This window comes from Empidonax traillii, unplaced genomic scaffold (assembly GCF_003031625.1).
Source record: "Empidonax traillii isolate 1590-97213 ecotype Southwest subspecies unplaced genomic scaffold, ASM303162v1 scaffold131:size1687323, whole genome shotgun sequence".
Classification (NCBI taxonomy): domain Eukaryota; kingdom Metazoa; phylum Chordata; class Aves; order Passeriformes; family Tyrannidae; genus Empidonax; species Empidonax traillii.
The window spans coordinates 240,044-265,586 of NW_020955324.1; the positions used below are offsets into that span (position 1 = coordinate 240,044).

Genomic DNA, 25,543 nt, shown 5'->3' on the forward strand with positions numbered 1-25,543 from the left:
TACATTTTTCCCAGTCTCAGCATTTTCACCATTGCTTGTGCAAGGTCAATAAGATTCACCTTAATATTATTAAACAAAGTAATTTAATTCTAATGCAAGAAAAGCTTCTCATCTGCAGTAAACCCCCTCTTTTCAGTCTGGACAGCTCAGACATCAAAGTACAGATTTGTACATAGGCAAAAGCATTTGCAAATCTCAGTAACTCTATCATGATTACCCATTAATAATTTCCTTCATCTGTCTTTTTTCTCCTCCTGACTGAAGATACAAAATTAGGAAATTTTTTGCTGAGCATCCTCATAAGGACGAATATTATACTTCTGATATTTCAACCTTTGATGTTAAAAGAAATCAACATGCTAATTTTTTTAAGAAGCAGAGATGCAGCAAGTTGATTAGAGAACATCTCAAGTCATAAGTCTGTTCTCAGTCATACCACAGTAAGTCCTGTGGTTTAAACAGTGTTACTCTAGCCTAGCTAAAGAACAAGTAAAAGGAGTTTTTTTCTGAGTTTTAATTACTTTGAAGAATGTGGGGATGCTTAATTGTGCCTGTGCTGTCAGTTTGTTTCATGCCTTATTTTACTCAAGAGAGGTAATCCACATATTACTCCTGGGTACTCCTCATCAATAGAAAGTGTGATACACCTTGCAAGGCAGTTTGTTCCAGGGTCTATTCTGTACAGACATGAGGGATGAAAATTTCACCAGGACTATTCAGAAAGCTATGAAGGAAAATTTAGAAGTCAAATGATTGCCAGTCACTGACAGAGGTCATGCATCTTTCCTCCAAAACATTATTAGAATGATTTCCTGGCATGTTTTAAGGTTTGCTTGGTATTTCAACTATTTTTCTCACAAATAAAGATTAGACCGTATTAATTACTGAAATACAGAGATAAGTGATAATACTGTTAAAACTGAATTTCTTAGTTTGTAATCCAGGATGATGTACCACAAAGCTCAAAAAGTAAGAAAAAAAAAAAAGGTGTTTTTTAGCTTAGACTACTAGGAATAGACACCATAAAAATCACAGTACTGTAAAATTTGCCTTTTAAAGCATGAACACAGAACATGTTAGAAGTTTTGTGGTTTTTTTGTTATTGTTGTGGTGGATTTTTTGTTTTTTTTTTTTTTTTTTTTTTTTTTTTTTTTTTTTTTTTTTTTTTTTTTTTTTTTTTTTTTTTTTTTTTTTTTTTTTTTTTCTTTTCTTTAATCTGTAACTTAGACAAATACATAGCATGCATAAAAAGGAAAAATCCTGAAAGAGTTCACTAAAGATTATACTTAACAAGTGCATATTACGAGTGTTTCATCTTGTAGAAATTCAGTAAGTGTGTGTGCATCTTTCTTTAGATTTTTACTATAAAAAAAATTTGCTATGTAAAAATCTATTCCTTCTGTTTGCCTGTGGAAATACATCTACTGAGGCTTAACTGGAACATTTTGAAATTTTCTGTTCAGGTTCAGTCATTTGTAGAGGGAGAGAGTTTCTTACAGAACTTTGTTTTATCACACTCAAAGGATGTTGCTCAAAGGACCACTGGAAAGGTCAGAAAGTGAACCTCTGAGACATGGTAGAACTATGTAGAGAAGTTTTTTGGTATTCAGCACATGGACTGGACAGCATTAAAAAAAAAAAAAAGGTAAAAACCTCCCACTCTCTTGGAAGATGTGGGCGGGCAACCACTCTGTTCTTATATAAAGATTACAATTGTCTGACTGAAGAAATGAGGCCAAGCACAGAGGATGACAAAAGAACTGTAAGTACTCATTCACTCAAAAAAAATCCCTGAAATACTCCTAGAAGAGTCTTTTCTTTAGGTGAACCTCAACGCTAATCATTCTAGAGGAACAACATTTTGCATGCATCTAGAATCTTCAAAAGTAAAAGATCCAAAATGTCAATTACAATGCTATTCACATATATATCTCTCTTCTACTACAAATAATGGCATTGTGGGATTACCTAGTAAGATCACACTTTTGAAATATAAAAAAATCATTTTCCCCATTTATTTTTTGGTTATATAAATAGTTCGTAGGTGGAAAATAATATCTGGGATCTATTGGCTGAGCAATATCATGGGGCAGATAGACCAATCATGATCTACAACTGAATCAAGATATTAAACATGTGCTTTTAATTGTTGGTTTCAATCCTTACATGGATGCAATTGAGGTTTTTGTCTGTAACGTCTGTAATACTCCATAGCATATCATAAGAAATCTTTGAACAAAGTATATTGCACTTTCTGAAACAAATACAGAAATTGGCTTGCATAACTCAATGAAGATCACAATATGTATAATAAGATTAACTGAAGCTTAAGAAGATCAAGTATTTCATCTGCTCAGAGCAGAATGCCCAGAGTAAGACAGCATGCAACAATGCATATCATAAAAATAACTATTACAGTGTCCAAGAACAAAACTCTGAATTATTTTTATATTTTAAGTAGTACAAAAATACAGAATATAACAAGATGATATTTCAGAGAAACAAAGATTATCATATCAATACTCACAGTTGTTTATATTGACTATTTGGTTGTGTAAATACTGTGTAAATAGTACTGTTTTCCAATATTTACTTGTAACTATACTAATACATCTTAATAGCACAAAAACTACTCCAACAAAACATTAACACATTTCTCAAGTAGGCAAACAATTACAAAAGGAGCATATTTTTCCCTGGTGATTCCACTTATGTACATGCCTAAATTTTGGTGTCATATGCAGTGAGACGAACCCAAGCCCTGTTGCTACAGTTTTGACTCAGCTGCCTAGAAACCAGTTCTCATTGCCATTTGAGGGTCCTACCTCACTTTCCTCCAGCTACTGGTCCTAAAGATTCTGTAAGTTCCATGACATATTTGTCAGGCCTGTGTGAATTACTTGGATGACTAAAACATTTAAAGTAGTAGCAGATTCACATGTTCAAGCAAACAACTTTATTCTGCCCCATTTTAAAGAGACTAACCCAAAGGCTACTTTTTACAGAAGATATGCACCGAGTAGTCAAAAATGTTAAAAAAATAGTGCCAGTATTAAACGCTTTTAAATATAACACTAAATCATTATTTGCAAATGAGAATACAAATGTCAGCTCTGGGAGCTCGCTACAAATTAATGAAAAATGGGGATGAACATTTGTTTCCAATTAATTGCAGAGCTCCTCTGGTCCCCAACACAGATAACTGAACTACAGAAAAGGTATAATTTGATCTCTAAGATTTTTCATTCATCCCTGAAAAGAATAACACAATTTTGCAATACTGAAGTAATACTCAGTTAATCTTGAGTTCCTCTAAATTCTGAACAGCTTCCCCACAAGCTAATTATGTTTACATGCTGAAACTGAAATGCTCTTGAATTGTTTTCCAGCTTTTAGTTTAATTTATCCTTTGAGATTGATCTCTCCTATCTTAGTCAACTAGAAATCAGACACCAAAAACCAGGCTGGCTGTACCAGCTTCCCTCAATGGTGAGAAACAGCACTTAGTAAGAACTACTCATTTTATCATGCTTGGAGTTGTAATGCTTAGAGTTCTCAAGGTAGGAGAGGTGGATTACATCATAAGTGAAAATTAGGGAATTACAGCTCTTGAGTTATTTGCAGATTTTGAAGACAAGCAGAAACACAGCTGTGACTGGAAAAGTAATTTTAGTGACCAAATACTATATATACATCTTTCAGAATGTTTATAAAGGTAGGGGTTGTTTTTGTTTGTTTGTTTGATTTAGGATTTATTTAATGATAGAAATAAGAAATAAAAATATTTTATAGGCTCTCTAATTTATATACAAGACCTTACCAAAGGCATAACTTATGATAAACAAAAAGATGAAAAGGTATTTTTTTATGGTTATCATTCGGTATAAAATTTACCATGATAGTAAAAAGTAAAAATGGAAAATTTCTGATTTCCCCTTTTCACTTCACCATTTCCCTCTTTAAAAATAGATTGTTTTTCAAATACTTAAAAATACTATTGAGAAATTGAAGTTTGAGAAGCGGATTAATTTGGATTTTTGTATGATGAGTATTATGAATGGAAACATTTAGTAGAATGCATGTACACAGTTGAGAATTCTTGCTTTGGAAAAGACAGCTTTACAGTTCTATCTTCAAATACTAATTTGCTTTCTCCAACTCTGTGTAACATTAGCCAGCTTTTACATCAAATATAGCAACAGCAATTATTTCCCCATGTATACAGATTGTAGAAACCTGAAAAATTTGATTTTTTTAAATGGCTGAACTTAAGATCAATTTACCACTTGTATATATGAATTTCAATTTATTAATTAATAGAGATGCATTGAAATGCATCTAAAAGTCTTAACAATAAAATGAAGGACATGACAATTAAATTTTATATTTGAGGTCAACAGAAATATACACTTGAAAAAATATACCTTATATAAAAAGGCAAATGGAATTTTCCTAACAAGTCCTTCAGGAAAAAACACTGTAATTTTTATGTGGTTGTCCATTATTACACATGAAAGATATAATCACATCGCTCATGAAGCTTTGAAAGTCATTCTGTCAGGCTCTTTCCAGCTCCAGTATTACAGTGTCTCCTTCTTTGTCAGCGCCACTTTCATACTGAACAAAATCACTCAGGATTTCACAAGCCAATAAGGGTTTCACTATAATGCATCTGCATTAAGTGCAGCAGCCAAGCCTGATGTTTAGCTAATATTTTTATTTAAACTTAATGTTTTATGTAAACACTAATAATAATAATAATAATAACAATAGCTTTATTAGTAAACATTCTGAAATCTTATAAAAATAGAGTCTGACAGCCGTTGGGTATTTTCTTTGAATTCAATGAGCATTGAGTCAGCTCCATACTCTGTATTTTTTATTTGAACACCGTGAAAAGCAATGGATGTCAAAAGACAGACATTCTTTATTGTAATATAACTACTGAATTACTTAAAAAAACAGGTAAGACACTGTTCTCATTTGAACTGAAGACTCATTACACTGGTGCTATGTGTAAAGAGTCCTTAGCGTAAATGAAGGTTAAGATCTTAATCCACAATGCAAAGAGAGCACAGACTAATTTTTCATAGCATAACAAGTAAAAGACAAAGACATATCAGTTCTACAAATATGGGATACCACTGTAGTGCTGTTTGTATTTCTTTTTACCTTCTGAGTCGGCTAATCCTACTCCTGACTGCTTTACTGGTTCTTGTCCATTCTGGTTCATCTTCCCTCTGTTAAAAGATATGGTGGTTGTTGTCAATAAGAACATAAATGGATGAGAGCTAAGAAAATGATACACCCAAGCCAATGAGACTTGGTTCTTTACAAAAAGACAAACATCACAGGTATTTCTAAAAAAAAATAAATAAATCTGTATATATATACATATATATATAGTTTTAAGAAAATAAAGTGCTAGGTTTTTTTGTTGTTGCTATTTGAATAAAACACTTAAGAATATTATTTTTTTTCTCTTTACAAGGCAACTACAACACCATTACTTTAAAGGTAAGGCATACTTGTGGTCATTGTCTTCTTTTAATGATTGTTTTACTTTACAGTTCAGATTTAGCATAAGAAAGAATTCTTTTCTGAAGACTTATATTAAAGTGAATTGAACAAATCACGCTCTGGAGATCCCTATTTTCCTGCACTGTGTGTAGAAAGAACCTGCATTACAATCTTGATGTCTATTTTTAGGCAGTGAAAGCTAGGCAAAACGTAAGTTATCTAAATATACTTGTTGCAAGCTCTAAGGCATGATTACAATCACTCTCAAAGATGCCTGCTACTATCAGACATTTGTGCTTCTAGTTTCCTTTCTCCCTTAAGACTCTGAAATGCTGTGATACAGAATATAAGACATTATCTTCAGATGCATGTGATTCCTTTGGGGTTAAAGGGTCAGCACTGGTCTTTGCTACAAATGTGGTAGCTTCATGTCTCAGCAACAGAAGCCGTCCAAACTCACAGTGCACTAAAAATTAGTATAAAATTACATTTTTAAAAAGTTATTTTATATTCAATTTTAACTGAAAGATATTATTTTCTTCTTCTGCAGCTAATGCTTCATAAATCATATCATAGATATAATACAAGAATTACTTGTCCCAAGGGTTATATTCCTTATACATTATACATTTTCACTTTTGCATTCAAAATGAATATAATTGTATAGACATTGTACTGTTATAAAGGGGTTACACAACACGAAGTCATAGAGAACCTGGTCTTTATCAGAGACGATAACGTGTAACTTTCAGGAATATTACAAATGGATAATAAGAATATTTTAAAAAATTCCAAAGTAGAAAGACCTTAAAAGACATATTCCACTCAGTGTAACTGTGTATAATAATTAATTTCCCTTGATAGTTATAGCTATTTAATATTGGCAAGTATTCTAATTAGTCACCTCATCAAACAATTCCCATGGTGTCACTATTTAATTACTTTATTTTGCTTCAAGACTAATTGTTCCTCTGGCTAAAAGCATTTGGACTAAAGTAGAGTTTAAAACTTAGCATATCCAACATGTCTTCTATTGATAAATCAAAAACTTAGTCTAAGCAGGAAGACAATAACCAAAGAGGTATTTAAATGCCAAGATACTTAAAAGTATTTAGTGTGCTTAACACTTCACATTCAATAGGTGAGATGTCGTCTTGTGGATATGCTGAATTAGTGTACAATGTCAGAGTCCCTGAAGTCATTACCAAGCCAGTGTGAATGCAAATTTTAGCTAGAATATCAATCATACATATATGCAGATCAACAAGAATTTTTATACAGAATTCAAGATAGAAACAGTTGTCTGCACTAAAGATTCTTTCAGGAACAATCTGATGGTAAACAGCAATTTTGTTATTCATTTTCATTACATTGCTGTAAAGCCCTGGAGACTAACATGAAAAAGAAAGCATGTCTTGTTCGTATAAATTTCCTGTGTAACTGTTAAAGTCTCTGTCTAACATCAGCATAAACATAATTTACTTTACAATGTCATAATAAAGAAAAAAATAGTTTATCCTTAACAGAAAGTAAGAGGCCTGGATATATTTTATTTAATTAAGTGTAATTCATGGGAACAACTTGCTATAAGAGAAATGCTGAAGCTGTGGAGACTTATTCCTGTTTTTCAATAGAAGTAGGGCTGATTTCAGGCTTAAGAGACCAGTGACTCTGTCAGCCAAGTACCAAGTAACTGTAGGTACTGTCACATTGCTAAGCAATACACAGTAAATGATACTATTTAGACTCAAACTTAGCATGTGTGAACTGAAAATTTCTATTGAGAGCTCCATCTTGTGTTTTTGCGAACAAAGATTATATTAATTTTTGCTTTTCTCATTAGGAAATAGGGCACAATGTTTTTCTTTTGTTGCCAAAGTTGATTAAAATCATCTTTTTTTGCCACTGGGAAGTACAACTCTTTTTAACATAGAAGAACGTGACAGAAAAATTCAATGAAGATCAAAAAACTGGCACCCTGCAACCTGAGCTCACATCATCCTCTTAAATTCTGAAGATGAGATTGAAATATTAGATTTATCTCTATTTTTCCTTTATCTACTAACAAGTTGTAGACAAATGCTATTGGGCTTTATTTTAGAAAATAATAAATATCATAGAAATATCACCATTCTGGAGAAGGACTTTTACTTCATTCAAGTTTTCTAGGAAGCCTATATCTTCTGTGACTAATAGCTCAGGATGACAAGGGAAAAGCAAAAAACTTGTGCTCCAGAGAAAAAGAACTATTGCAGACAGTGAGTGAGCAATGACCACCAGCTAATACTTTGAGAATGGTCAGAATGAATAAATTTATCAGGAAAAGTTACTTTGTCCTATAAAGGAATATAAATGAAATTGCTAAATGAAGGTGCATGCTGACAGAGCTGAGGGGAAAAAATCCGGGCAAACCTTTTCTCTGTAGAGTACTTAACTGGGTGAAATATTTTGAAAATTAAACCATTTTATAGGATCATTACACCTTATCATCACAGCTTGATAATTCCTACAGGGACTCTGCACCAAAAAAGATTTTTTCCAACCAAGAACTGAAAATTCTACTCAAACTCCTAAAAACTTGGGAGAAGTAGGGTTATAACCACAATATGAATTCCACTTGCATTAGTAACAGGAGGAAAATCTGAAAACTTAAACTAAGCATTCTTAGGCCTGGAAAAGTTGTATTACTAAAACATAAGCCAAAGCCAACACTACACACTTTCATCAAAGGCTTAGACTAACACCTCTCCTGTGTGACAGGAGAAAAAATTCATGAGGTTGAGGCAGAGGTTTGGTTGGTTATTAACAACTCAGTGCTCAACAGGGCAGAGTAAAACAATGTACACAGAGGAATTCTCCCCAGTTAGCTGCTATTCTACTGCATCACTCAAGTCTGCAGAGGAAACTATGAAAGAAGATGACTGGTAAGTGAAAGGGCTATAAATTGTGCATGAAGGATGAAATATATTAAAGGAAAAGCCTTACATTCTCGGGATGGGAAATAGATTATTCTCTCCTGTGGTACTGCTGCTGCCTTCGCTATCCATGCTGTATCCACTGCCAAAACTACTGGCTGATGAGCCAGTGGAGACAGAACTTTCTGCAGGTCGGTGGTTAGTAGACCTTGCTGTACAGGGCAGGAACAGTGGGTTACTAAAAGACTTGTAAGACATCAGTACCACTGACAAAAAGAAAAAATGTAGTTTATCAAAATCACATGCTGCAAACACTTTCACTTTCATATTTTACATTCAAGTATTGCTTTATCATTTTTTGCAAATGTTTATTTCCACATAGAATAAGGTATTCTAAACCAATCAGTATACCACCGTATTTTTTCTCCAGTCATGTTAATTGTTCAAATCAACAGCCTGAAGGGAAAAAAGAATAATAGGGATAGATTGATTAACACTGCTTTTCTGACTAAAGTTACAGAAAACCAGTTATTCATCTGAAATCTTTCTTACAATAATCTTGCAAAAATGAAAGTTCCAGTGGGCCTTCCTCACACTCCTCATGAAATGTTCTTCGCATTTGGTGATTTTGAGAAAGAGAGGAGTCTGAAAGGATGTATAAATACACAATCTACAGCCACAGACACTGTATGAAGGCCTCCACCCCTGCATAGACATAACACAGCTCCTGCATTATATTTCTCAACTGCTTCTACCCATCTGGATCTCACTACAGGCCTAGAATTTTAATGCACATATTTTGACAGGAGATGCCTTAATCTAATTTAAGACCATTTGGTGCTAGTATAGCATATGTTAGTTTTACTTCAGATTGCCTTATTTTGTATTTTGGATATTACTGCACTACATGAACAAATCTTCCAGTATCTGGCATTTAGCAAGTTGAGAAATATAAATGAAAAAGGACACAGTGACATTGCACAAAATAATTAATATAGGAACAATAGAGTAGCTATTCTCATATTGAATAACTCAATTGTCTGGGAATATTAATGCAGGGGTTTTTTTGTGGTTTTTGTTGTTGTTGTTGTTGTTAAATGTGTTCTAACACATCTCTTATTGTAATGTTTCATCTATTTAAACTGAATGAGCATATATACTGAAGATAGAAAATACTTTTTTTGTAAACTTATTCTTCTATAAAGACTTAAGGAGATTTTATGTTATTTTGGTGAACTGTAAACTCTTATACAAGCACTTAAAAGAGATTCTTCTTTAAACAAGAAATTACTCAAATATCTAACCTGAAATTTAATAAGAGCCAGAGCCCCAACAGTGTCATGCTTCAAACTGGCAACCAATATTATTTATGCCTGACTGACTGAATAATACCTTTGGTGAAGACTTCTACATGCTACCTGATCTGGGGCTGAACTGTAACTCCTCAAATGTAATATAAAAACAGATGAGTAACTGGCGTTAGATGCAATGAATGAAGCAATTCTTATCAATCCTTTGGCTAAACTTTGAGTAAAGACAGAACTCTTATTCTGCACAGTGATTCTTCACTGCTAAACCAACCTGTCAAGTAACTTTTTTATCTTTTAAACTCTACCATTCTCCTTTGTTTAAGTGTTGCCTACAGCCACAAGAGGAATGAGATAAAATTATTCCTTAGCTCTATTTCATGATTTTATACATCGATCATATGCTGCCTTCTTGGGTGTTAATACAAATTAAAAAATTCTTAATTCACACTGTTATTAACAGATACTCCCAGTATCTCACATGGAGAGAAAGGCACCGATGTTTTTTCCAGCAGAGAAAGCCAGCTCAGTGTGCAGTGAATGCTCTATCACTTCCAGCTGGTGGTACTGTGAGTGAATTCCCATGACTACGGTGACGTGTCAGCAAACTGCCATTGGGAAAGGCTGGGCAAGAGCAACATTTCAGAGAAGAGGGGTCAACCTCTCCATTACAGGGCATTATTGCCATCTGCCCTGTATTCAACGTCCTGAATTGGGGCTCTCTTATGCCTGTCCCAAACTAATTCATAACATCAGTTCTCACAGCATTTGTGTGACCTATATGACTCCAGATCTTTGCTGTTTGGGATTCTGACGGTTTCTTTAGGTTGCTCTGTTTTGGTTTGGTTTGTTTTTTTCCGTTTGTGGGTTTTTTGCGGGTTTTGTTTGGTTGGTTGGGTTTGGGTTTTGATTGGGGTTTTTTTTGCCATGGCAAGACAAATGCCTCACAGGTGAGGACAACTGGGAAATCAACACATCTACAAAACCCATGGAAGCCAAAACATTATTGTGCCAGCATAAAAAAAGCATCTTCATCCTTTCCTTAGGCATGAATTTGCTTAGTGTAGCACATATATCTCCATCATAACATATGTGGCTTGAAATGAAGTTCCATATCTCAGCTTATATTTTTATTGACTTTGCTGTAAAACCAGTGCCTGAAGAAATTTCTTGTATCTTTACTGGTGGATTTCTAAAACTAGCAAGAACCTGGAATTTAGTTCAAGCCAGAAAAACTTGAATTAAGCCTTTATAAATGGTTTAGAAGTTTTCCTTCATCTATTTATAATCAAAACATAGCTGTTTCAAGAGAAACAGCTGTGTCTTGATGACACATTCAGTATACGGTATTTTTAGTTTCTCTACTGTTTTCACTAATTCACATCATTTTCCATATTAATGTTTTTTTTCCATAAAATCTCTTGATGAATGGTTATAATGGATCCAAGTTCAGTTTCATGACTGGATTTTGAAATTTCTAAACTTTAACATTAATTCCCCCCCACCCCCGTCTGCTCTATGAAAGTAATGAACTGCAGTACCAGTTTGTGACAAGACATGAAATCCACAAATAGACTTACAGCTGATTTCATGACAAATTGAGAATCTTGATACATAGAACTTCTCCTAACTGGTGAAACACCCATATTTTCTATATGCCTGTATTTTTTTCAGGTATGTCTAGACCTCTAAACTTCTTCTGGTTATACAGGAAACTTCAAAGTTCTGAAGATGTGGCAATGCCTCCTGCCAGGCTATATTTTGCCTCAGAGTAAGAATAACCATGGTTATATTTGTACTCTAAGCTGAAAGACAGAACTTGCTCCATGTTCAAATGACTAGTCTGTACATTCACTTGCAGTCTTGCACTTTCTCTTTGAACATTGCCTTAGGAACTTTAGCAAAAAACTCAGAGTTCACTGTGGTACTGATCGAGTCTTATTAGTCTTTGTAAGGTCTGTGAAGCCCTGAAATGTCAGAACAATTTCCACCTTGCTCAGTCAACTGGGTTCATATCCACATATAGACAAATAACTATTGCATTTTATTTAGTTTCAATTTTATTTTTAATTACAAGATTGGGGCAGGTTAATTCTCAGCTACAGAGCTTCTGCTTACAGCTGCCTGTGCTGGATAATGCCTTAGTCCTCAAGTTTTGACATCAAAGGTCAGGAGGTGCTTTGGTCTGTCGGAGTTGAAGAGTTTCATGTGGATTTACTCAGGTCCAAAGATTAGACATTCTCTTCTGGTATCACAGAGGGACCTGATGCTACAAGGTGTAGTCTTGCTTTACTGAAATCTACAACATTTATCCAAAAAGAAACTTGGGAGAGGCAATTGTGATAATTTGAATATTAAGCATTGAGAGTATGCAAAAGCTAGGTTTCGTTGCTTCCTTGCCCTGTGGTTTTCAAATTTTCTCCTGAGACTTAGGAATAAAAAAATGACAAAAAAAGCCAAGCAACTTTTAGAAACTCTTCAGAAGCTTAGAAAACTTTTTAAACAGATCTCATACACAAGGTCCTGCAGTCAATTACATATGATGCTGAAATCTTTCCATTTTTAGAGAAAAGACTCTTCAGGCCTCAGCAAATGGAAGAGACTAGGATTAACTGAAAGACAACACCCATCTTCATTTAGCCTCTTTCTGGGAGAGAGAAGATATCCTTTCACACCTTCCAGCCTTTTCTCTATAAATTTTTTATGCAGTTTATCAGGTGCTTGGTACTTTTTAAGGAATGTAACCTCAGTTACATCTGGGCTGACCAGCCATTGAATTATGAAGAATAGAAACAGGAAATCAAAGTTTAAAACTTTAACATGAGCTGCTTCCTCTGAAATAATGCATAGAATTTCCTATTATACAAAACTTTACTTGTAGTTTGATTTCATTTTCCTTTGTTAATCCTATTTTAGTTGGTCGGTCCCTTGATAAGATGCATTGCTCTCTATTGGATTGGGTGTTGATGGCTACACGTCATATTTAATAGCTATCAAAGTGATGTTAAACCTGCCCCTGAGTGATACTATTTTACTGCCTGTTGTACAAGCTCTGGCATGAGCAAAAGTATCAGTTCAACCACTCTAGTGAATAGTACATAAATGAATTGGAAGACTTCTCCACTGCTTAGAGCAATTATTTCAGATTCTAAGAAAGTGGATCATAATGTTATCTCTGGTGTATGATCATGGTTTTCCAAGAAAAAAGATATAATAGTTAGACAGATACCTTTTGTATTCTGTATTGTTTGCAGGAAGAAGAAAAATAGACTTTTGCTTCAACAGAATGACACTTGACCAGGTATTCCCCTACACCTGCTTGGAAAAGAATTTCTGGTTCAAGAAAATGGAGGCTAGGACTGACCTTACCTTTTAGCTCTTTAATTTTATTTCTATTTTTTTAAATTATTGTTAGTAGTAGTATGATATTAGTTAAACACATCTGTGGCAAAAATATGCTCTCGCTTATGCTTTGGCTTATGGACCTACTTTAAAAAACAACTTTTATAGCCAAGGAAAACATATAAGTAATGAATTACTATAAAGAAAATATCATATTAAAATCAATAAGATAGGGAAGAATGGAAGACATATTATTTCACCTAATCTTTCAGAAAAGACTGTTTTTACAACAGAGAAGATGCTTTTTTAAAACTTAAGATAAGGAAGATAGATCATTCACACAGACCTATAGCCGTGAACTGCCAAATCAGTCAGCAGCAAAATGAAAACAATCCGGTGCTGTCACCAGTCCAGCCATTATTCTACAGTGAGGGGACTTCTCTTTTTAAAGACTTAAATTTGAAAAATGAGACTATGAAATTCTGTAGTTCCTATGGAGAATAGACTCAACTAGCACGTTCTCCTGGGGAATAAACTGTAGATGTTCCCGTTTTACTGGTATCTGTCTGGAAGCAGAATTATGTTGTCAAAAGAAATTGGGAAAGGCAACTCTATTTGTGAACCAAACAGGAGGAGGATGAAGTGCCTTCAAGTATTCAGGATTAAGTTTTCAGAATTTGCCTCTAATTACTTGAAAAAAAATTGCTTGTTATAACTGGCAGTCTTGTGAGAAACTCTGAGTGACAAAGAAGTTTGATAGCACCATGCTGAGTCTTCTCCAAGAGATGCAAGCCCCTGGGAGGAGGGGAAAGCACCAATCTGCTTTGGGTAATTTTCTGCTGACCAGCAGATGGGGCATCTCGTAGAACCTTGTATGCTTGTCTCTTTCAGTCACTTTGTGTTTCAAGTGCTCCAACCTCAAACTGCCCTGAATGCCACTTAACCTGTTTTTTATGAAGGGTTTTCTAGCACTAAAAGCAGGGGCTCTCCAGATTGCTCTGTAAGGTTCTGTTGCTTGTTGCATCTGTTGTGAACTGGCAACAGAATGTGGATGCATAAACAACAAGTGATCGAACACATACACCTCAGGTCAGTTCAGATAGTTTCTTTTCCTAATGCTCCCTCACACTGAACAGGACTTTAAGCCATGGACTCATCCATTTCAGCCACATCTGTATATTAGACATGGCTTTAACCACACACTGAGCAGAGATATTTTGTGAAATTTCAACACAACCCTTTACAGAGAAATTTACCATTTGAGCTGAGTAGCAGAAGAACAGCACTCTTCTTAAACTGTGGTGAAGTAATTTCTCTACTCAGCAAAGCAATTCTGATGAAATAATTCTCCATGCACTCTGTAAGGTTATTCTGCCATTAAATAGACTTTTGAAATAAGAGTTATAAAATGAAGAATCTGAGCAATTTTAGAAATTACTCTTCCACCATTTTAAGCTGACATGTAAACAACAGGAACAGTCAAAGCAAAATGGGCCAGCTATTAGACTGAAAAAAGGTTCAAAAGACAGCCTCAGATTATTGCTCTCTGCAGAGAGTGGGGACAAACTGTTCTTGTTTTGACAAAGATTTTTGGAAATGGGTTATTTGTAGCAATATGAAGACCTATTTAACTTTGTAATTAAGAGATTAGTGACACTAGTCATTAAACAGCTTTGGGCAGTAAATTATTTAAGTGTGAAGGAAATATCCTAAAATAATGTTGGAAATTAAAACATAGCATTGCCTATTAAATGTGTGACAATGGATATAGATCAAAAAGGACCCCAAATATGCAGGTATTTTAAACCACAATAATATCCAATTCAAAAGATTTATAGTACCTAGGAATCAATTTCCTTTCACTCCATTGTTGCTAAAGCCAGTAAATAGAACTTAGTGATAAGGAAAATTCAGGTCAATTTTACTTTCTTTCAACTAAGTGTCTAGAAATTACACAGTGCTAACTCAGACCTGTATCATGGGTTCTACAGTGCTAGCAATATCTTGATGCATACATCACATCACTTTTCTGTGTACTTTAACCTGACACGCTGACACTTAAGTGAACTTTTGTCAAAGTTGTTGGTCCAAGGCAGTCATGAGCAGGTGTGGTACCTTGGACCGAAAGAGTTTTAAGCCAGCATTCTCTGAGATGTTTAAATTTATATGTTCAATTAGGTACAATTCTGAAAATGCTGATGCACAGTTTGGCTAATGTAGATAATCGGTCTAACAGTATCAACTCTGAGAGTAGATCTCCCCCTTATCAGTGAAACCACTTGACATACAGCTGTTTGGAAATAGTTTCCTCTTAGACACAACAGCAAAGCTATTGTGTCGTGATTGAAGATGTGTAATGTAAAAGATGAGATATTCTCTATGAGACGGTGTGGTGCTGTGCTCCTCCCTTTCTCCTCCTCCCATCCCCCATTCTCAGGGATATAAATAAATATTACTGGATATTTGGGTTAGAAGAAGTTTTAAGAAACTATTATTGAAAAACAGACAGAAATTGCTGTAGGATTACTATGTTCCCATTACCTTAAATGGCAATTTATAATATGTATGTTTGTATCTTTAACTGAAACACATGGCAATTTCTCTAGATCTTTAACATTTGCTACCTAATTCAGATCAAGAGTATAGCAGTGTTTTTCTCTTGGCACATTGCTTGCTTGTTTGGTTGGGTTAAGGTGAGGCAAATAAAGAAGGAGTGCATAGGGCATCCATCACCATATGATATTCAAGCAACAGTATATTGACTTGTAGCTTCTCTTTCATGGTGCCTGTTTGAAAGGATAGAAAAATGCATAGGGCTACAATGATGTTCAGACTTTGAATTCCCTTACTGAGCTATTTACTATTTAAATATTTATTTACTCTTTTCCAAAGATCCTAGGAAGAATTAAAATAAGTTTCTAGAAATTCTCTTCTTTGGTCATAAAATAATGTTGGTTTCATTGACCATTGGTTATTCTAACGTAATAAAGGATTAATTTTTCCTCACAAAACCAGTGTTCCTTTTGGGGCAAAACTGGCACCTTTTCCTCTTCAAATAAGGACAAGACCATCAAATTTTACCCTTTAAGCTACATCCATATAGGTCCCACAGCTCCTTATAAAACTGTATAGTTGGACTGATTTACTCTACCGCTAAAACCGACTCATGTGGTGGATAAACTCTAATACATAGATTTATTATGAAAGGAATGTGCTTAATTTTATGTGAATATGTAATTGGCAACGATTCATATTTTGCACGAAACTGAAATCAAATTAACTCAAACCTAGGCACTGTTCTCTTCCTCTGACTTGGGTCCCTTGCAACTTCTGGCTTCAAAGAGTTGGCTCTGAAATATTTTTTTTCCTCTCTGAGGAATATGATGGGAATGTGTAATATGCAATTGGTTTCTCTGCAGATCACACTCTTATCTCCCACAGGCAACAAGAAAATTATACTTCAGGATTTATTTTTAATTGAATGCTCTAGTTGAAGATGGGATTTTACAATGGTTCTGAACAAAACCCAATTTTTTTTGCATCTTCCCCTAATTTCAAAACAGATTGATTAGAATACATTTTTTTACTGTTTAAAATGAATACAGACACAGTTCAGTTCAATACACTTAAACTGATGCAAGTCCTTTGCATTCACAAAACATGCTAAGTATACCATAGGTGCTGGTTTTGTTTATGATTTCCTTTTTACTTTTCAGCAGACACACAATTAATAACTGACAAAATACATCCAACAGAAAACGTCCTAGGAGTCAGAAGTAGAGAAAGATTTCTCCAAGACATTCTGGGAATGACTGAGGGTTCTTGTTTTGTTTTGTTTGTTTGCTTGCTTATTTTCAGGAGCCAATTCAATTCAAGAGAAAAAAAGGAAGCTATTGAGAGACCAAGTAAAAGGAGGAAACTCTCTGGGTGTTCTTTTAGGTAGAGAAAGACTGATAACCACTCACAGCATAGAATCATTTCCATCACCCTCGTGTACTTGGGCTGTAAAAACACAAACGGTTGTTCTAAAAGATGCTGTTCTTTGATAAATGTATAGTAAAATAGCTGTGGTAAAAAAAAAAAAAACAAAACCAAACCAAACAATTTTGTGGATTATCTGTAATGGCTTTGTTAGTAAAGGGCTTTGAGACAGAGTGACAAAAATTACTGACTTGCTGAGATGACTGTTCCAGTAAATAAAACCAGTTCCTAATGGATTCTTTTCCAGGTGCCAGTAGACCGTAATGGGGGTGGTACCACAGCCATGCATCATTCCTTTAGGCATGGATTTGCAAAGTGATGATGCCCTAATATTCATTGTGCACAATAGTCTCAACTTTTAGAATTTTTAAAATGCAGTGGAAACCTCTCCTTCCTTCATCATATCTTCCTCCCACAAAGAACTCCATAAACTGGAAGCTGGTTTGAGTATCTCTGATGCTTCTTCCATTCAAGGTCATAGACTTATTTCATTTTACTTTCATACTCCACAATACTGTAGTGAAATCATCTTGCTTTTCATTCCTGCTGAAACTCCTGGGAGTCATTAACTCAAAATGGTAACTGCTGGCCCATCTCACATGAATAAATTTGGACAAACCGGTTTTGATACATTAAAAAGAAGTCAAAACTTCTCACAGGTTTGAAACAAGACTTACAAACATTGTGTAGCTGACCACACATTGTGTATATATGTTACAAATAAAAAGTGAAAGGTACCACATCTCTTCATAGTAATTCTAACCTCCCTTATATATTAATTATGTTAATGTGGACTCTTATTCTCATAATGCTTCTAAAATGTTAGGTAACGACTTGTTGCTTTCAGGGTATATAGTTGGAAGCATCATTTCCTCTTTCTCTCCCACAACCTTCTCAGCCAGCTTGTATTGTTCACAGTGTGCAATGGTGTTGACAGAAAAACCTTGAATGAATCTTGAGAGCTTAGGAAGGCATTACAACACAAGAGAACATCTGGGAGTCCAGTCAGTACATTTATTTGGATTATCCCTCAGATTCCATGTAAATAAACAAAGTGCTCCAGAAATCAAAAGAACAGTGGCAATTTGAGCTGTTTGAGATTCTGGCTCTTTATTTGAGATGAGGGGATAAATTACTGATAGGTGGTATTACAGGTGCCTTCAGGTAGAAAATAATTTTAAAGGTGCTGATAGGAAAACTATCAAGAGATTGAGCTATACATGGATCAAAACTCCTTTCCTTTCCACTGGTGGTTTGAAAATTATCTATGCTAATGACTGTTGACATAATAACTATGTTGGAAGAGGAAAAGGAAATTGTCAACGTCCCAATTACAATTGCAGAAACAAAAATGTGCAATTAGGTTTTTGTCACAGTACAAGAAATGTCCAATCATGCTTAAGCAGACCAACTTGGATGCATGCTTTTTATTAGGCAGCAACATGAGCAAAGCTATACTATTTTTCAACAGAAGTCTAAGTTCTCCAGTGGAATGGAAGTGCACACATTTGTTGTTTCATAATGCTTCTTAGCACAGTTTTTTGTTATGGATTTATGCGCTGGTAGGTGGAAAAATCAAGCAGAGTTCTTGATTCACGTTAACATTTACAGCACTTAATGGAGGGGTAAAATAAATATTTAAATATCGCAATGAATTAGTTGACATGGCAAGAAGGATTTGGGATGTAGTTGGTTTCTTAACCATGTCTTTCTGCTCACCTCCTTCAGGCTTGAGTGGTCCATCAGACATCACTTTCCTGAGGGCTAGTTGGCTTTGGTCTTTGTTGTCATTGGCTGGTGGAGGCAGATTGTCAGACTGAGTTCTTTGAATAGGGAGGACTCCTGCTATGCTGTGTCTGTGCTGCTTCCTGGCATGATTAGACTGACCGCTTTTATGTGCTGCTGTGGCAGTGTGGGTGAAATGGAAACCCAGAGTATGTATCCTCAGATGGAACCAGCTTAAATGTTATTCATGCAAACAGAAGTGTTTTTTCTGTATTTAAGTAAGTAGTGTTTTCAAACACCAAAGAGACACCACATGCACAGCATTAAAAATATTAAAACTGGCTGTTTCTTTATTAATGATGGTGAAGACAAGGGAAATAATTTTCCCCCCAGTTTTGCATCATACCATGGTAAATTTATGGCATATCAACAAATCCTGAAGACAAACACAATGACTCCGCAGTCAGAGAGATTTAATTTGCCATCAACTAAACCCTCAACTAGCAGTCAGATACTGGTCTGAAGTATACTCTGGAGAGTAATTCTTTTGAATGGAATATTTTAAATTTATTAATCAATTTGAAGTTGTCAGATGAAATCTATATTGACCCTTAATCAATTCATGGCACAAAAATCATTAGAAAAATTGAACTGTGACACCTGACTTAGCTCCCAACTCCCTTTGACTTTCCTAAGTTGACAACATTTTTGAAATCTGGTGTTAAATGCTTTGTGTGTTTAATGGTTTTGCATTTAATGTGTTTAATGTTTCTGTTCTGTTTCTTTTCTGCTCATCACTAACATGATCTTCTCTGAGATATTAAGAAGGTTGCCTTATATTTCCTTTCAAAAAAAAATAAAATATTTACAGTCATGTTTCAAAAATAGAAATCTCAACCATGTAGTTAGAAAAAAAATTCTCTTTAACTTCAGATCTTTTTTTGTGTATATAGTATTGTCTTTCCTGATTACTACTTACAGATAAATCCTGTTATTAATGTGGTCTCAGTACTTGTGTGCAATTTAAAGAGCTGGCAGCCGCATCTCTGCAGGTTTTGATTATTTCATTGGTAGTTATTTAGTGACATCAAAACACAATGGACTTCTCTGTGAGTCGTGAACAACCATGGAACATCATGGACCATGAGTGAAGGGACTGATGGAGAAACAGCCAGTTTCACTGCAGTCTATATAAATTAAAATAAATAAATAAATAAAAGACTTCTAAATACAAGAGTATATTGTAATTATATGTATCCACACACAGGCACACGAAGAAAGACATTGAACAGAGTGAGCACAGTGTGCCAAGAACAGAAAAAGTAAAAAAAAAAAAATAGCCAAAAAGAGAAGGACAGCAGGGAAAAAGGCAACAGATGAACATTAAGCTGCCATGCTGAGGAATTTATTTGCGTCTTTTACTTGGTTGAAGGCGGAGCTGCTGGACAGCTGCTTCGGCAGCAGCGATGGCTGCCCCAGCGTCTTCGAGGTGAGTTTGAGTGACGCTGGTTTTGCTTTGGCTGCGGGATGGACCGTGAGAGCGGAGATGTCCTTCAGAGGAGGATTTGGAGCTCCCTGGGCTGCTGTGGGATTTCTCAATGGTGGGCACCTGCATGTCTACCAGGAAAATGAAGAAGCACAATTCTTGCATTTATTAAAAACAAACCATTTGATTTTTCTTCTCTCGACTGGTCTTTCTAGCTGAATTCCAGAAAAAGGAATACAGATTAGGCTGTGCCATTCCATTTAAAGTATCAGGATATATTGTGATTAGGAAACTCCTACGAGGCATCATTGTCTACTCCCCCACTGTTACCTAGCCCAGGGAATAATTTATTTAGTATTGGCTTTCTATCACCTGTAGATTAGGCCTCCTGTTTTGGTTCACACTGGTTAAATGAGGGGGTAGTGCTTTCCACTTTCTAATTCTCTAGTATATAGGGATTAACTAGCATAACCTACACCAGTAACAAATGCTCAGGAAATGCAAGCCATTTTATTCTGAATTATGCCCTGGTCAAAATCCCAGCCTAACTTACAAAAGATTCTATACTTACCTCTAATTTAGACATGGATCTTATATAGCCACTAATGCCTAGCAGAACAGAGCACAGAAAGGAGATGGAATAGAGTCTTGTCACTCTGAGGGTCTCATCTGGATTCTATTTGGAATGCTTTTGCTTTGATATGACATATAATGTGTTTCAAGAGACCAACTGTCTACTGACCACTTAGCATAAAAAAAAACATTAAAGATTAATTTCTCGGAGCAGAAGACACTGAGATCAATTCTGCTTTTTAAAGCACTAGTATATTTCTACTGTATCAAGTCCACTGATTTCTAACACAATTGAGATGTGCTACAGCCCATTATCATTGACTGGAAATGCATATGCATTATTACAGCATAATTTTTGTTCTATAAAATATTAACATAGCATTTTAGGACAATAAAACACCATAGAATTTTTAAGGAACATGAAAAATAGAAAGCTAAATATGTATTGAATTTGGCCAAGGCTACCAGAAAAATGAAAAGGGAACAGAATCTACAGTATATATGCAAAGTACATAGAGTCTGTAAGCTGCTGTTCTAAGAACACAGTTACTCAGTAAGCTGGCTGGTAGAGATAGAGACAAATTAAACCTTATCCCCAATTAATTAATCACAGAGATAAATGCATTTTTAATAAAAATATATACAAATTTCATAGCATTATCTTTATTTTTCTATTAGAACTTACACATAGCAAAGGTTTTCCCATCATCTGGGAAAATATTTCATATCAGGTGCACCAAGTCATTCCTACCCTTGGAGGGGTCCGGGAAGATTCCGTGACTTCTGCTCTTGATGACAGATGGTTTTGGAGATTGCTGGCTACTCTGTCCAGAATGAGATTTCCCATGATCAATGTTTTCACTCTGTTCTTTAAGAGGATACCACCGGGGAGTGTTGTCAAGCTGAGAAACACTGGATAACTCGATCAACACCTACAAATAAATCAAAGTATAATATATGGCCTGTAACTGATCTATTGATGATTGCACATGGCAGAAGAGACTCAAGTTATGTTACCAGAAGTTGCAACCAAATGCAAGAGCTAAGGATGTAAGGCTATATGCTTACAGGTTCAGGACTCCTGGGCATGCTTCTTATATAAGCCACCTGAGACCCCAAACCCACATTTGGTAGTATATAGATGCATCTGAACTAATATATCTTCACAACAGGACCTCAGGAAGGGTTGTGAGCTCAGTCCTTGGACTACGACAGCTCCTACCAAGATGGTCAGACAGTTTAAAGCATAGCTTGTAAGCACTAGATTGACAGCTAGACTAAAAAGACATCCAGTCACTCTGCCTCTGTATAGACATATTCTAATAGAAGAATCAATCAATCTTTTATCAGTGTTAGTAAAGGAGCAAATAGTTCTATATTTGTTTTTAATAAGGTCTTCAATATTATGAGACTTGAACCTCTTGAGTCTCGAAAATAGCCACATATACAGAATTAGTAATAAAAAGAAAAAATAGGGAGATCTTTGCATTTCACTAAAAATAATGGAATTCAATAGACCATTTAGGTCTCAAAACTTCACGGTGCAAAAAAAACGAAAGGAGTTGCAATGGTAATATGGAAATGAAACAAGTAACCTGGCTAAAAAACCACAACCATTGTAGCTGAAATTTGCTCTAGGCAACCTGCATTGCTAGCAGGGGTTCTTTGAAATTAAAAAAGAAAAAAAAAAAAAGACAAGTAAAGTGTACAATTACATTACTTTATTACATGACCCTGATATGGGGAAATCTCTTCACAACTGATTCTTTCTAGGTCAAAAGCCTTGTTTCTTCCCTTTTTACTTTCAGCTTCATAGGTTGTCTATGATCTGGCTTGGTCTTTCTGATTAGACCTATAATTAATCCAAACAGATTAACTATTTAGCATGTTCCCTGTTGTGTTTTTTTTTTTTTTTTTTGGTCATAGCTTTGGGAATGACTTAGAAGACAGCATGGTTGAGAATTGCTCCCAATAGGCAGTGTAAGCTGGGGGCTCTGTTTTGTAAGAGAAGAGGCTTCACATTCCATGGATGTTGGCCACAGTGTGCCACTTTTCTTCTGGGGCGTGCAAGTCCCAAGGACCTGGTCCAACTCAAGCAAGTCTTTAGGGCACAACTTGGATATCCCATAACTGATGTTATGGTGCAGGATTCCTCTGGACATCCTGGGGCTGAAATACATTGGATAGTCTTTTCTGTACCTTTTTTCCCTGAAGAACTTCTTTCATAATTAATAAATAAAATAGTTCTAGAGGTTGAAAAATTTTGGGGAAAAAGGTTTAAATCTTTCTGTAGAATCAGTTGTTGGAGCATCCCTTTTCCAAATGTCATAAATAACAATGATGTAAATATTCAGTAAAGCCCTGCATTTAGACAAATATGCTGAACTCAACAAGAATATGGACATAGTATGCAGGAAATAAGTAATCATGTAGCAACTTCCTTCACATTTATTTTAGTAATTGTTCAAATAGTGACACTGATTGCTAAGTTTGGTAGTTACACAAAGGGGAACTGGAGCTGAATTGACTTTTTTTTTTTAAATTCAAATGCAGAATGAGCACAGATACTCTGAGTAACACTATATGAACAATCAATTTTCCTGTGATTCTATTCCTAATTATAATCCTTATTTGTAATAACATTTTAATTAATTTTTTTACATCACAGTTATTTCTGGTAATTTTTCTATATGTGCATATATATGTGTTTGTTTATTTATTTTTAAAGAGAGAGCATACTTCTTCCCATGATCACTCATCTCATTTATTATTTAATTACCAGATTTTGCCTTCAGTCATACTTTGGTAATGATATTACTATTTCAGAATGTTAAAAATGAGGTTGTGAGCAGCAAGAATAAGTTACTTACTCTTGCAGATACTTGTGCATTTGTTAAAATGTGACTTGATGGCAGAATTTAATCCTTTAATCATTTTCAAAGACTAATACCTCCTCAGCCTTCCCACATTATGATAAAATCGAGGCAGACAGCTTTCAGTCATAACAAGAACTCCTCATTGAGCACTGTGAAGATTGCTACTATCTCAGGCTCAAAAAAAAGTCTTAATTTTCAGGGAATTAACACTGTGTTAATTAACTCGTCCTCAATAAAATGAGATAAAGGGAATATGTGTTTCATGTGTGGTAAAAGAAATCACAACAGATTGTTATGAAGTCAGCAGTAAAACTGCGGTGTAAGAAAAGGTTTTACTTAATATCTGTACCATACATTGGAAGAGAACAGTCTCCAAATAACAGCCTGCAGTTATTACCAGTAGCAAGGAAGAGATAAGATACTCACTTCACCAAGGAAGTCGTTTGAGGAGAATCTATCATAATCCCAGACAGTCACTTCCAGTGTTTTCTTTTTCAGCTGCAATTTAAGTCAAAGTATAATTAACCTCATTGCCATCAAAAACTTCAGATCAAGGCTTTACAGTGGTTTCTATACATAATTTTCTCCTTGAGTCCTTTTTCATAGTGACAGCTAGGCAGTTTTTGCCCTCTCATCAACCTTGTTCTTAGAAAAATAATTTGGGCCTATTATTTGTTATCAAGACAGATGGGTTTGTGCTTGGCCCTATTTCAGGAATTTCCACAAGCTGTTTTGGTCAGAATGCGTGTCCACTACAAAACTCAAACTGATTTTTAAAGCCCCATTTTTGTGTTTCTGCAGCTTTTCTCATCATCAGATCTGAGTTCTCTGAACTCAGGCATTTGCCTGAAGTGCCTTGGAGAGTGAATAACAAATGTATTATTTAAAACACCCCATTTACATAATCTCATCTGTGAAGACCAGGCTTTAAAGCTCACAGAATTCAGTGTAGTCACTGAGAGCCTGCAAGTGATCCAGGCATGCAGGACAAGTTGTAAGGTATTAATGACAGCTATCAAAACCCTTTACCTGCAGATCTTGTTAGGCATGACAGCTATACCAAGCATTCTTCTATATGTTACAGTAAGAAACAAGTAAGTATTTTTATGTGACAAGAGAGCAAAAGACAGAAACTGTTGACCAAAGCAGATGACCTTATTGGAAAGACTATTCTGAGTGTTTTTCCAGGGGTCTTTAGGGACATAAAAGGAGAGGATTGATTACTGATGTTGAATGCTTGGGCAAAAGGCTGAAGAGGCAGTAATAAATTCCTGGTGCTTGAAAGAGAGACAAAATCCTGAAGGTATGGGGTATCTGCAAAGTCAGGCAGAGCAGTTATAAGTGACGAATTCAAGCATTATTAAGCAAAACAGGACTCAAGCTTGAATAAAAGAGGTCAGAAGAAGAAATCTTATGTGATAGTTGAGGCCATCATCCTAACAGAAACAACAGAAAAAACTCACTCATTTGACTATCAATTGGCTGCTGGGCACAAAGGGACAACAAAGGCTCAAGTTATTGCTCAAAGTTATAAGACATACCAGTTACTGTACGTATTACATATACGTGCAAAAAAAGCACTGTGTGCTATTTATAGAATCACAGGATATTCTGAGTTGGAATGGACCTACAGGGATCATCGAGTCCAACTCATAAGTGAATGGTCTGTATGGGGCATCAAACCCACAACAATGGTGTTATTAGAAGCATGTTCTAGTCATTTATCTCCACTGCATTTTGGTTTAATGCAGTACAGATTCAAACAGCTCCTAATAACTTGAAATTACCTTTAAATGACAATTTCATCTCATTATTATG

At 35.2% G+C, this 25,543-nt stretch overlaps 1 protein-coding gene and 1 long non-coding RNA gene across 9 annotated transcripts in view; one reads left to right on the forward strand and one right to left on the reverse strand.

Annotated features, from left to right (window-relative positions):
• The window catches only part of PCLO (piccolo presynaptic cytomatrix protein), a 339,690-nt gene that overhangs the window by 39,682 nt on the left and 274,465 nt on the right, over positions 1-25,543 (reverse strand). For 4 of the 7 annotated variants that reach the window (XM_027883653.1, XM_027883652.1, XM_027883649.1 and 1 more), the window contains exons 18-23: positions 24,152-24,223; positions 21,601-21,781; positions 20,213-20,407; positions 18,785-18,967; positions 8,506-8,647; positions 5,173-5,240 (exon numbers count right to left, since the gene is read on the reverse strand). In XM_027883653.1, coding sequence (XP_027739454.1) covers positions 5,173-5,240; positions 8,506-8,647; positions 18,785-18,967; positions 20,213-20,407; positions 21,601-21,781; positions 24,152-24,223 — 841 coding nt within the window. The remainder of the gene's footprint in view (positions 1-5,172; positions 5,241-8,505; positions 8,648-18,784; positions 18,968-20,212; positions 20,408-21,600; positions 21,782-24,151; positions 24,224-25,543) is intronic. The other 3 variants (XM_027883654.1, XM_027883651.1, XM_027883655.1) reach the window with 3 other exon arrangements.
• On the forward strand, positions 5,487-20,112 carry LOC114057404. Of its 2 annotated transcripts, XR_003571215.1 has the most exons (3): positions 5,487-5,517; positions 8,281-8,444; positions 20,058-20,112. It is a non-coding gene; the product is annotated as an uncharacterized LOC114057404 (long non-coding RNA). The 2 variants fall into 2 exon arrangements; XR_003571214.1 differs by lacking the exon at positions 5,487-5,517 and having other exon boundaries at positions 7,835-8,444.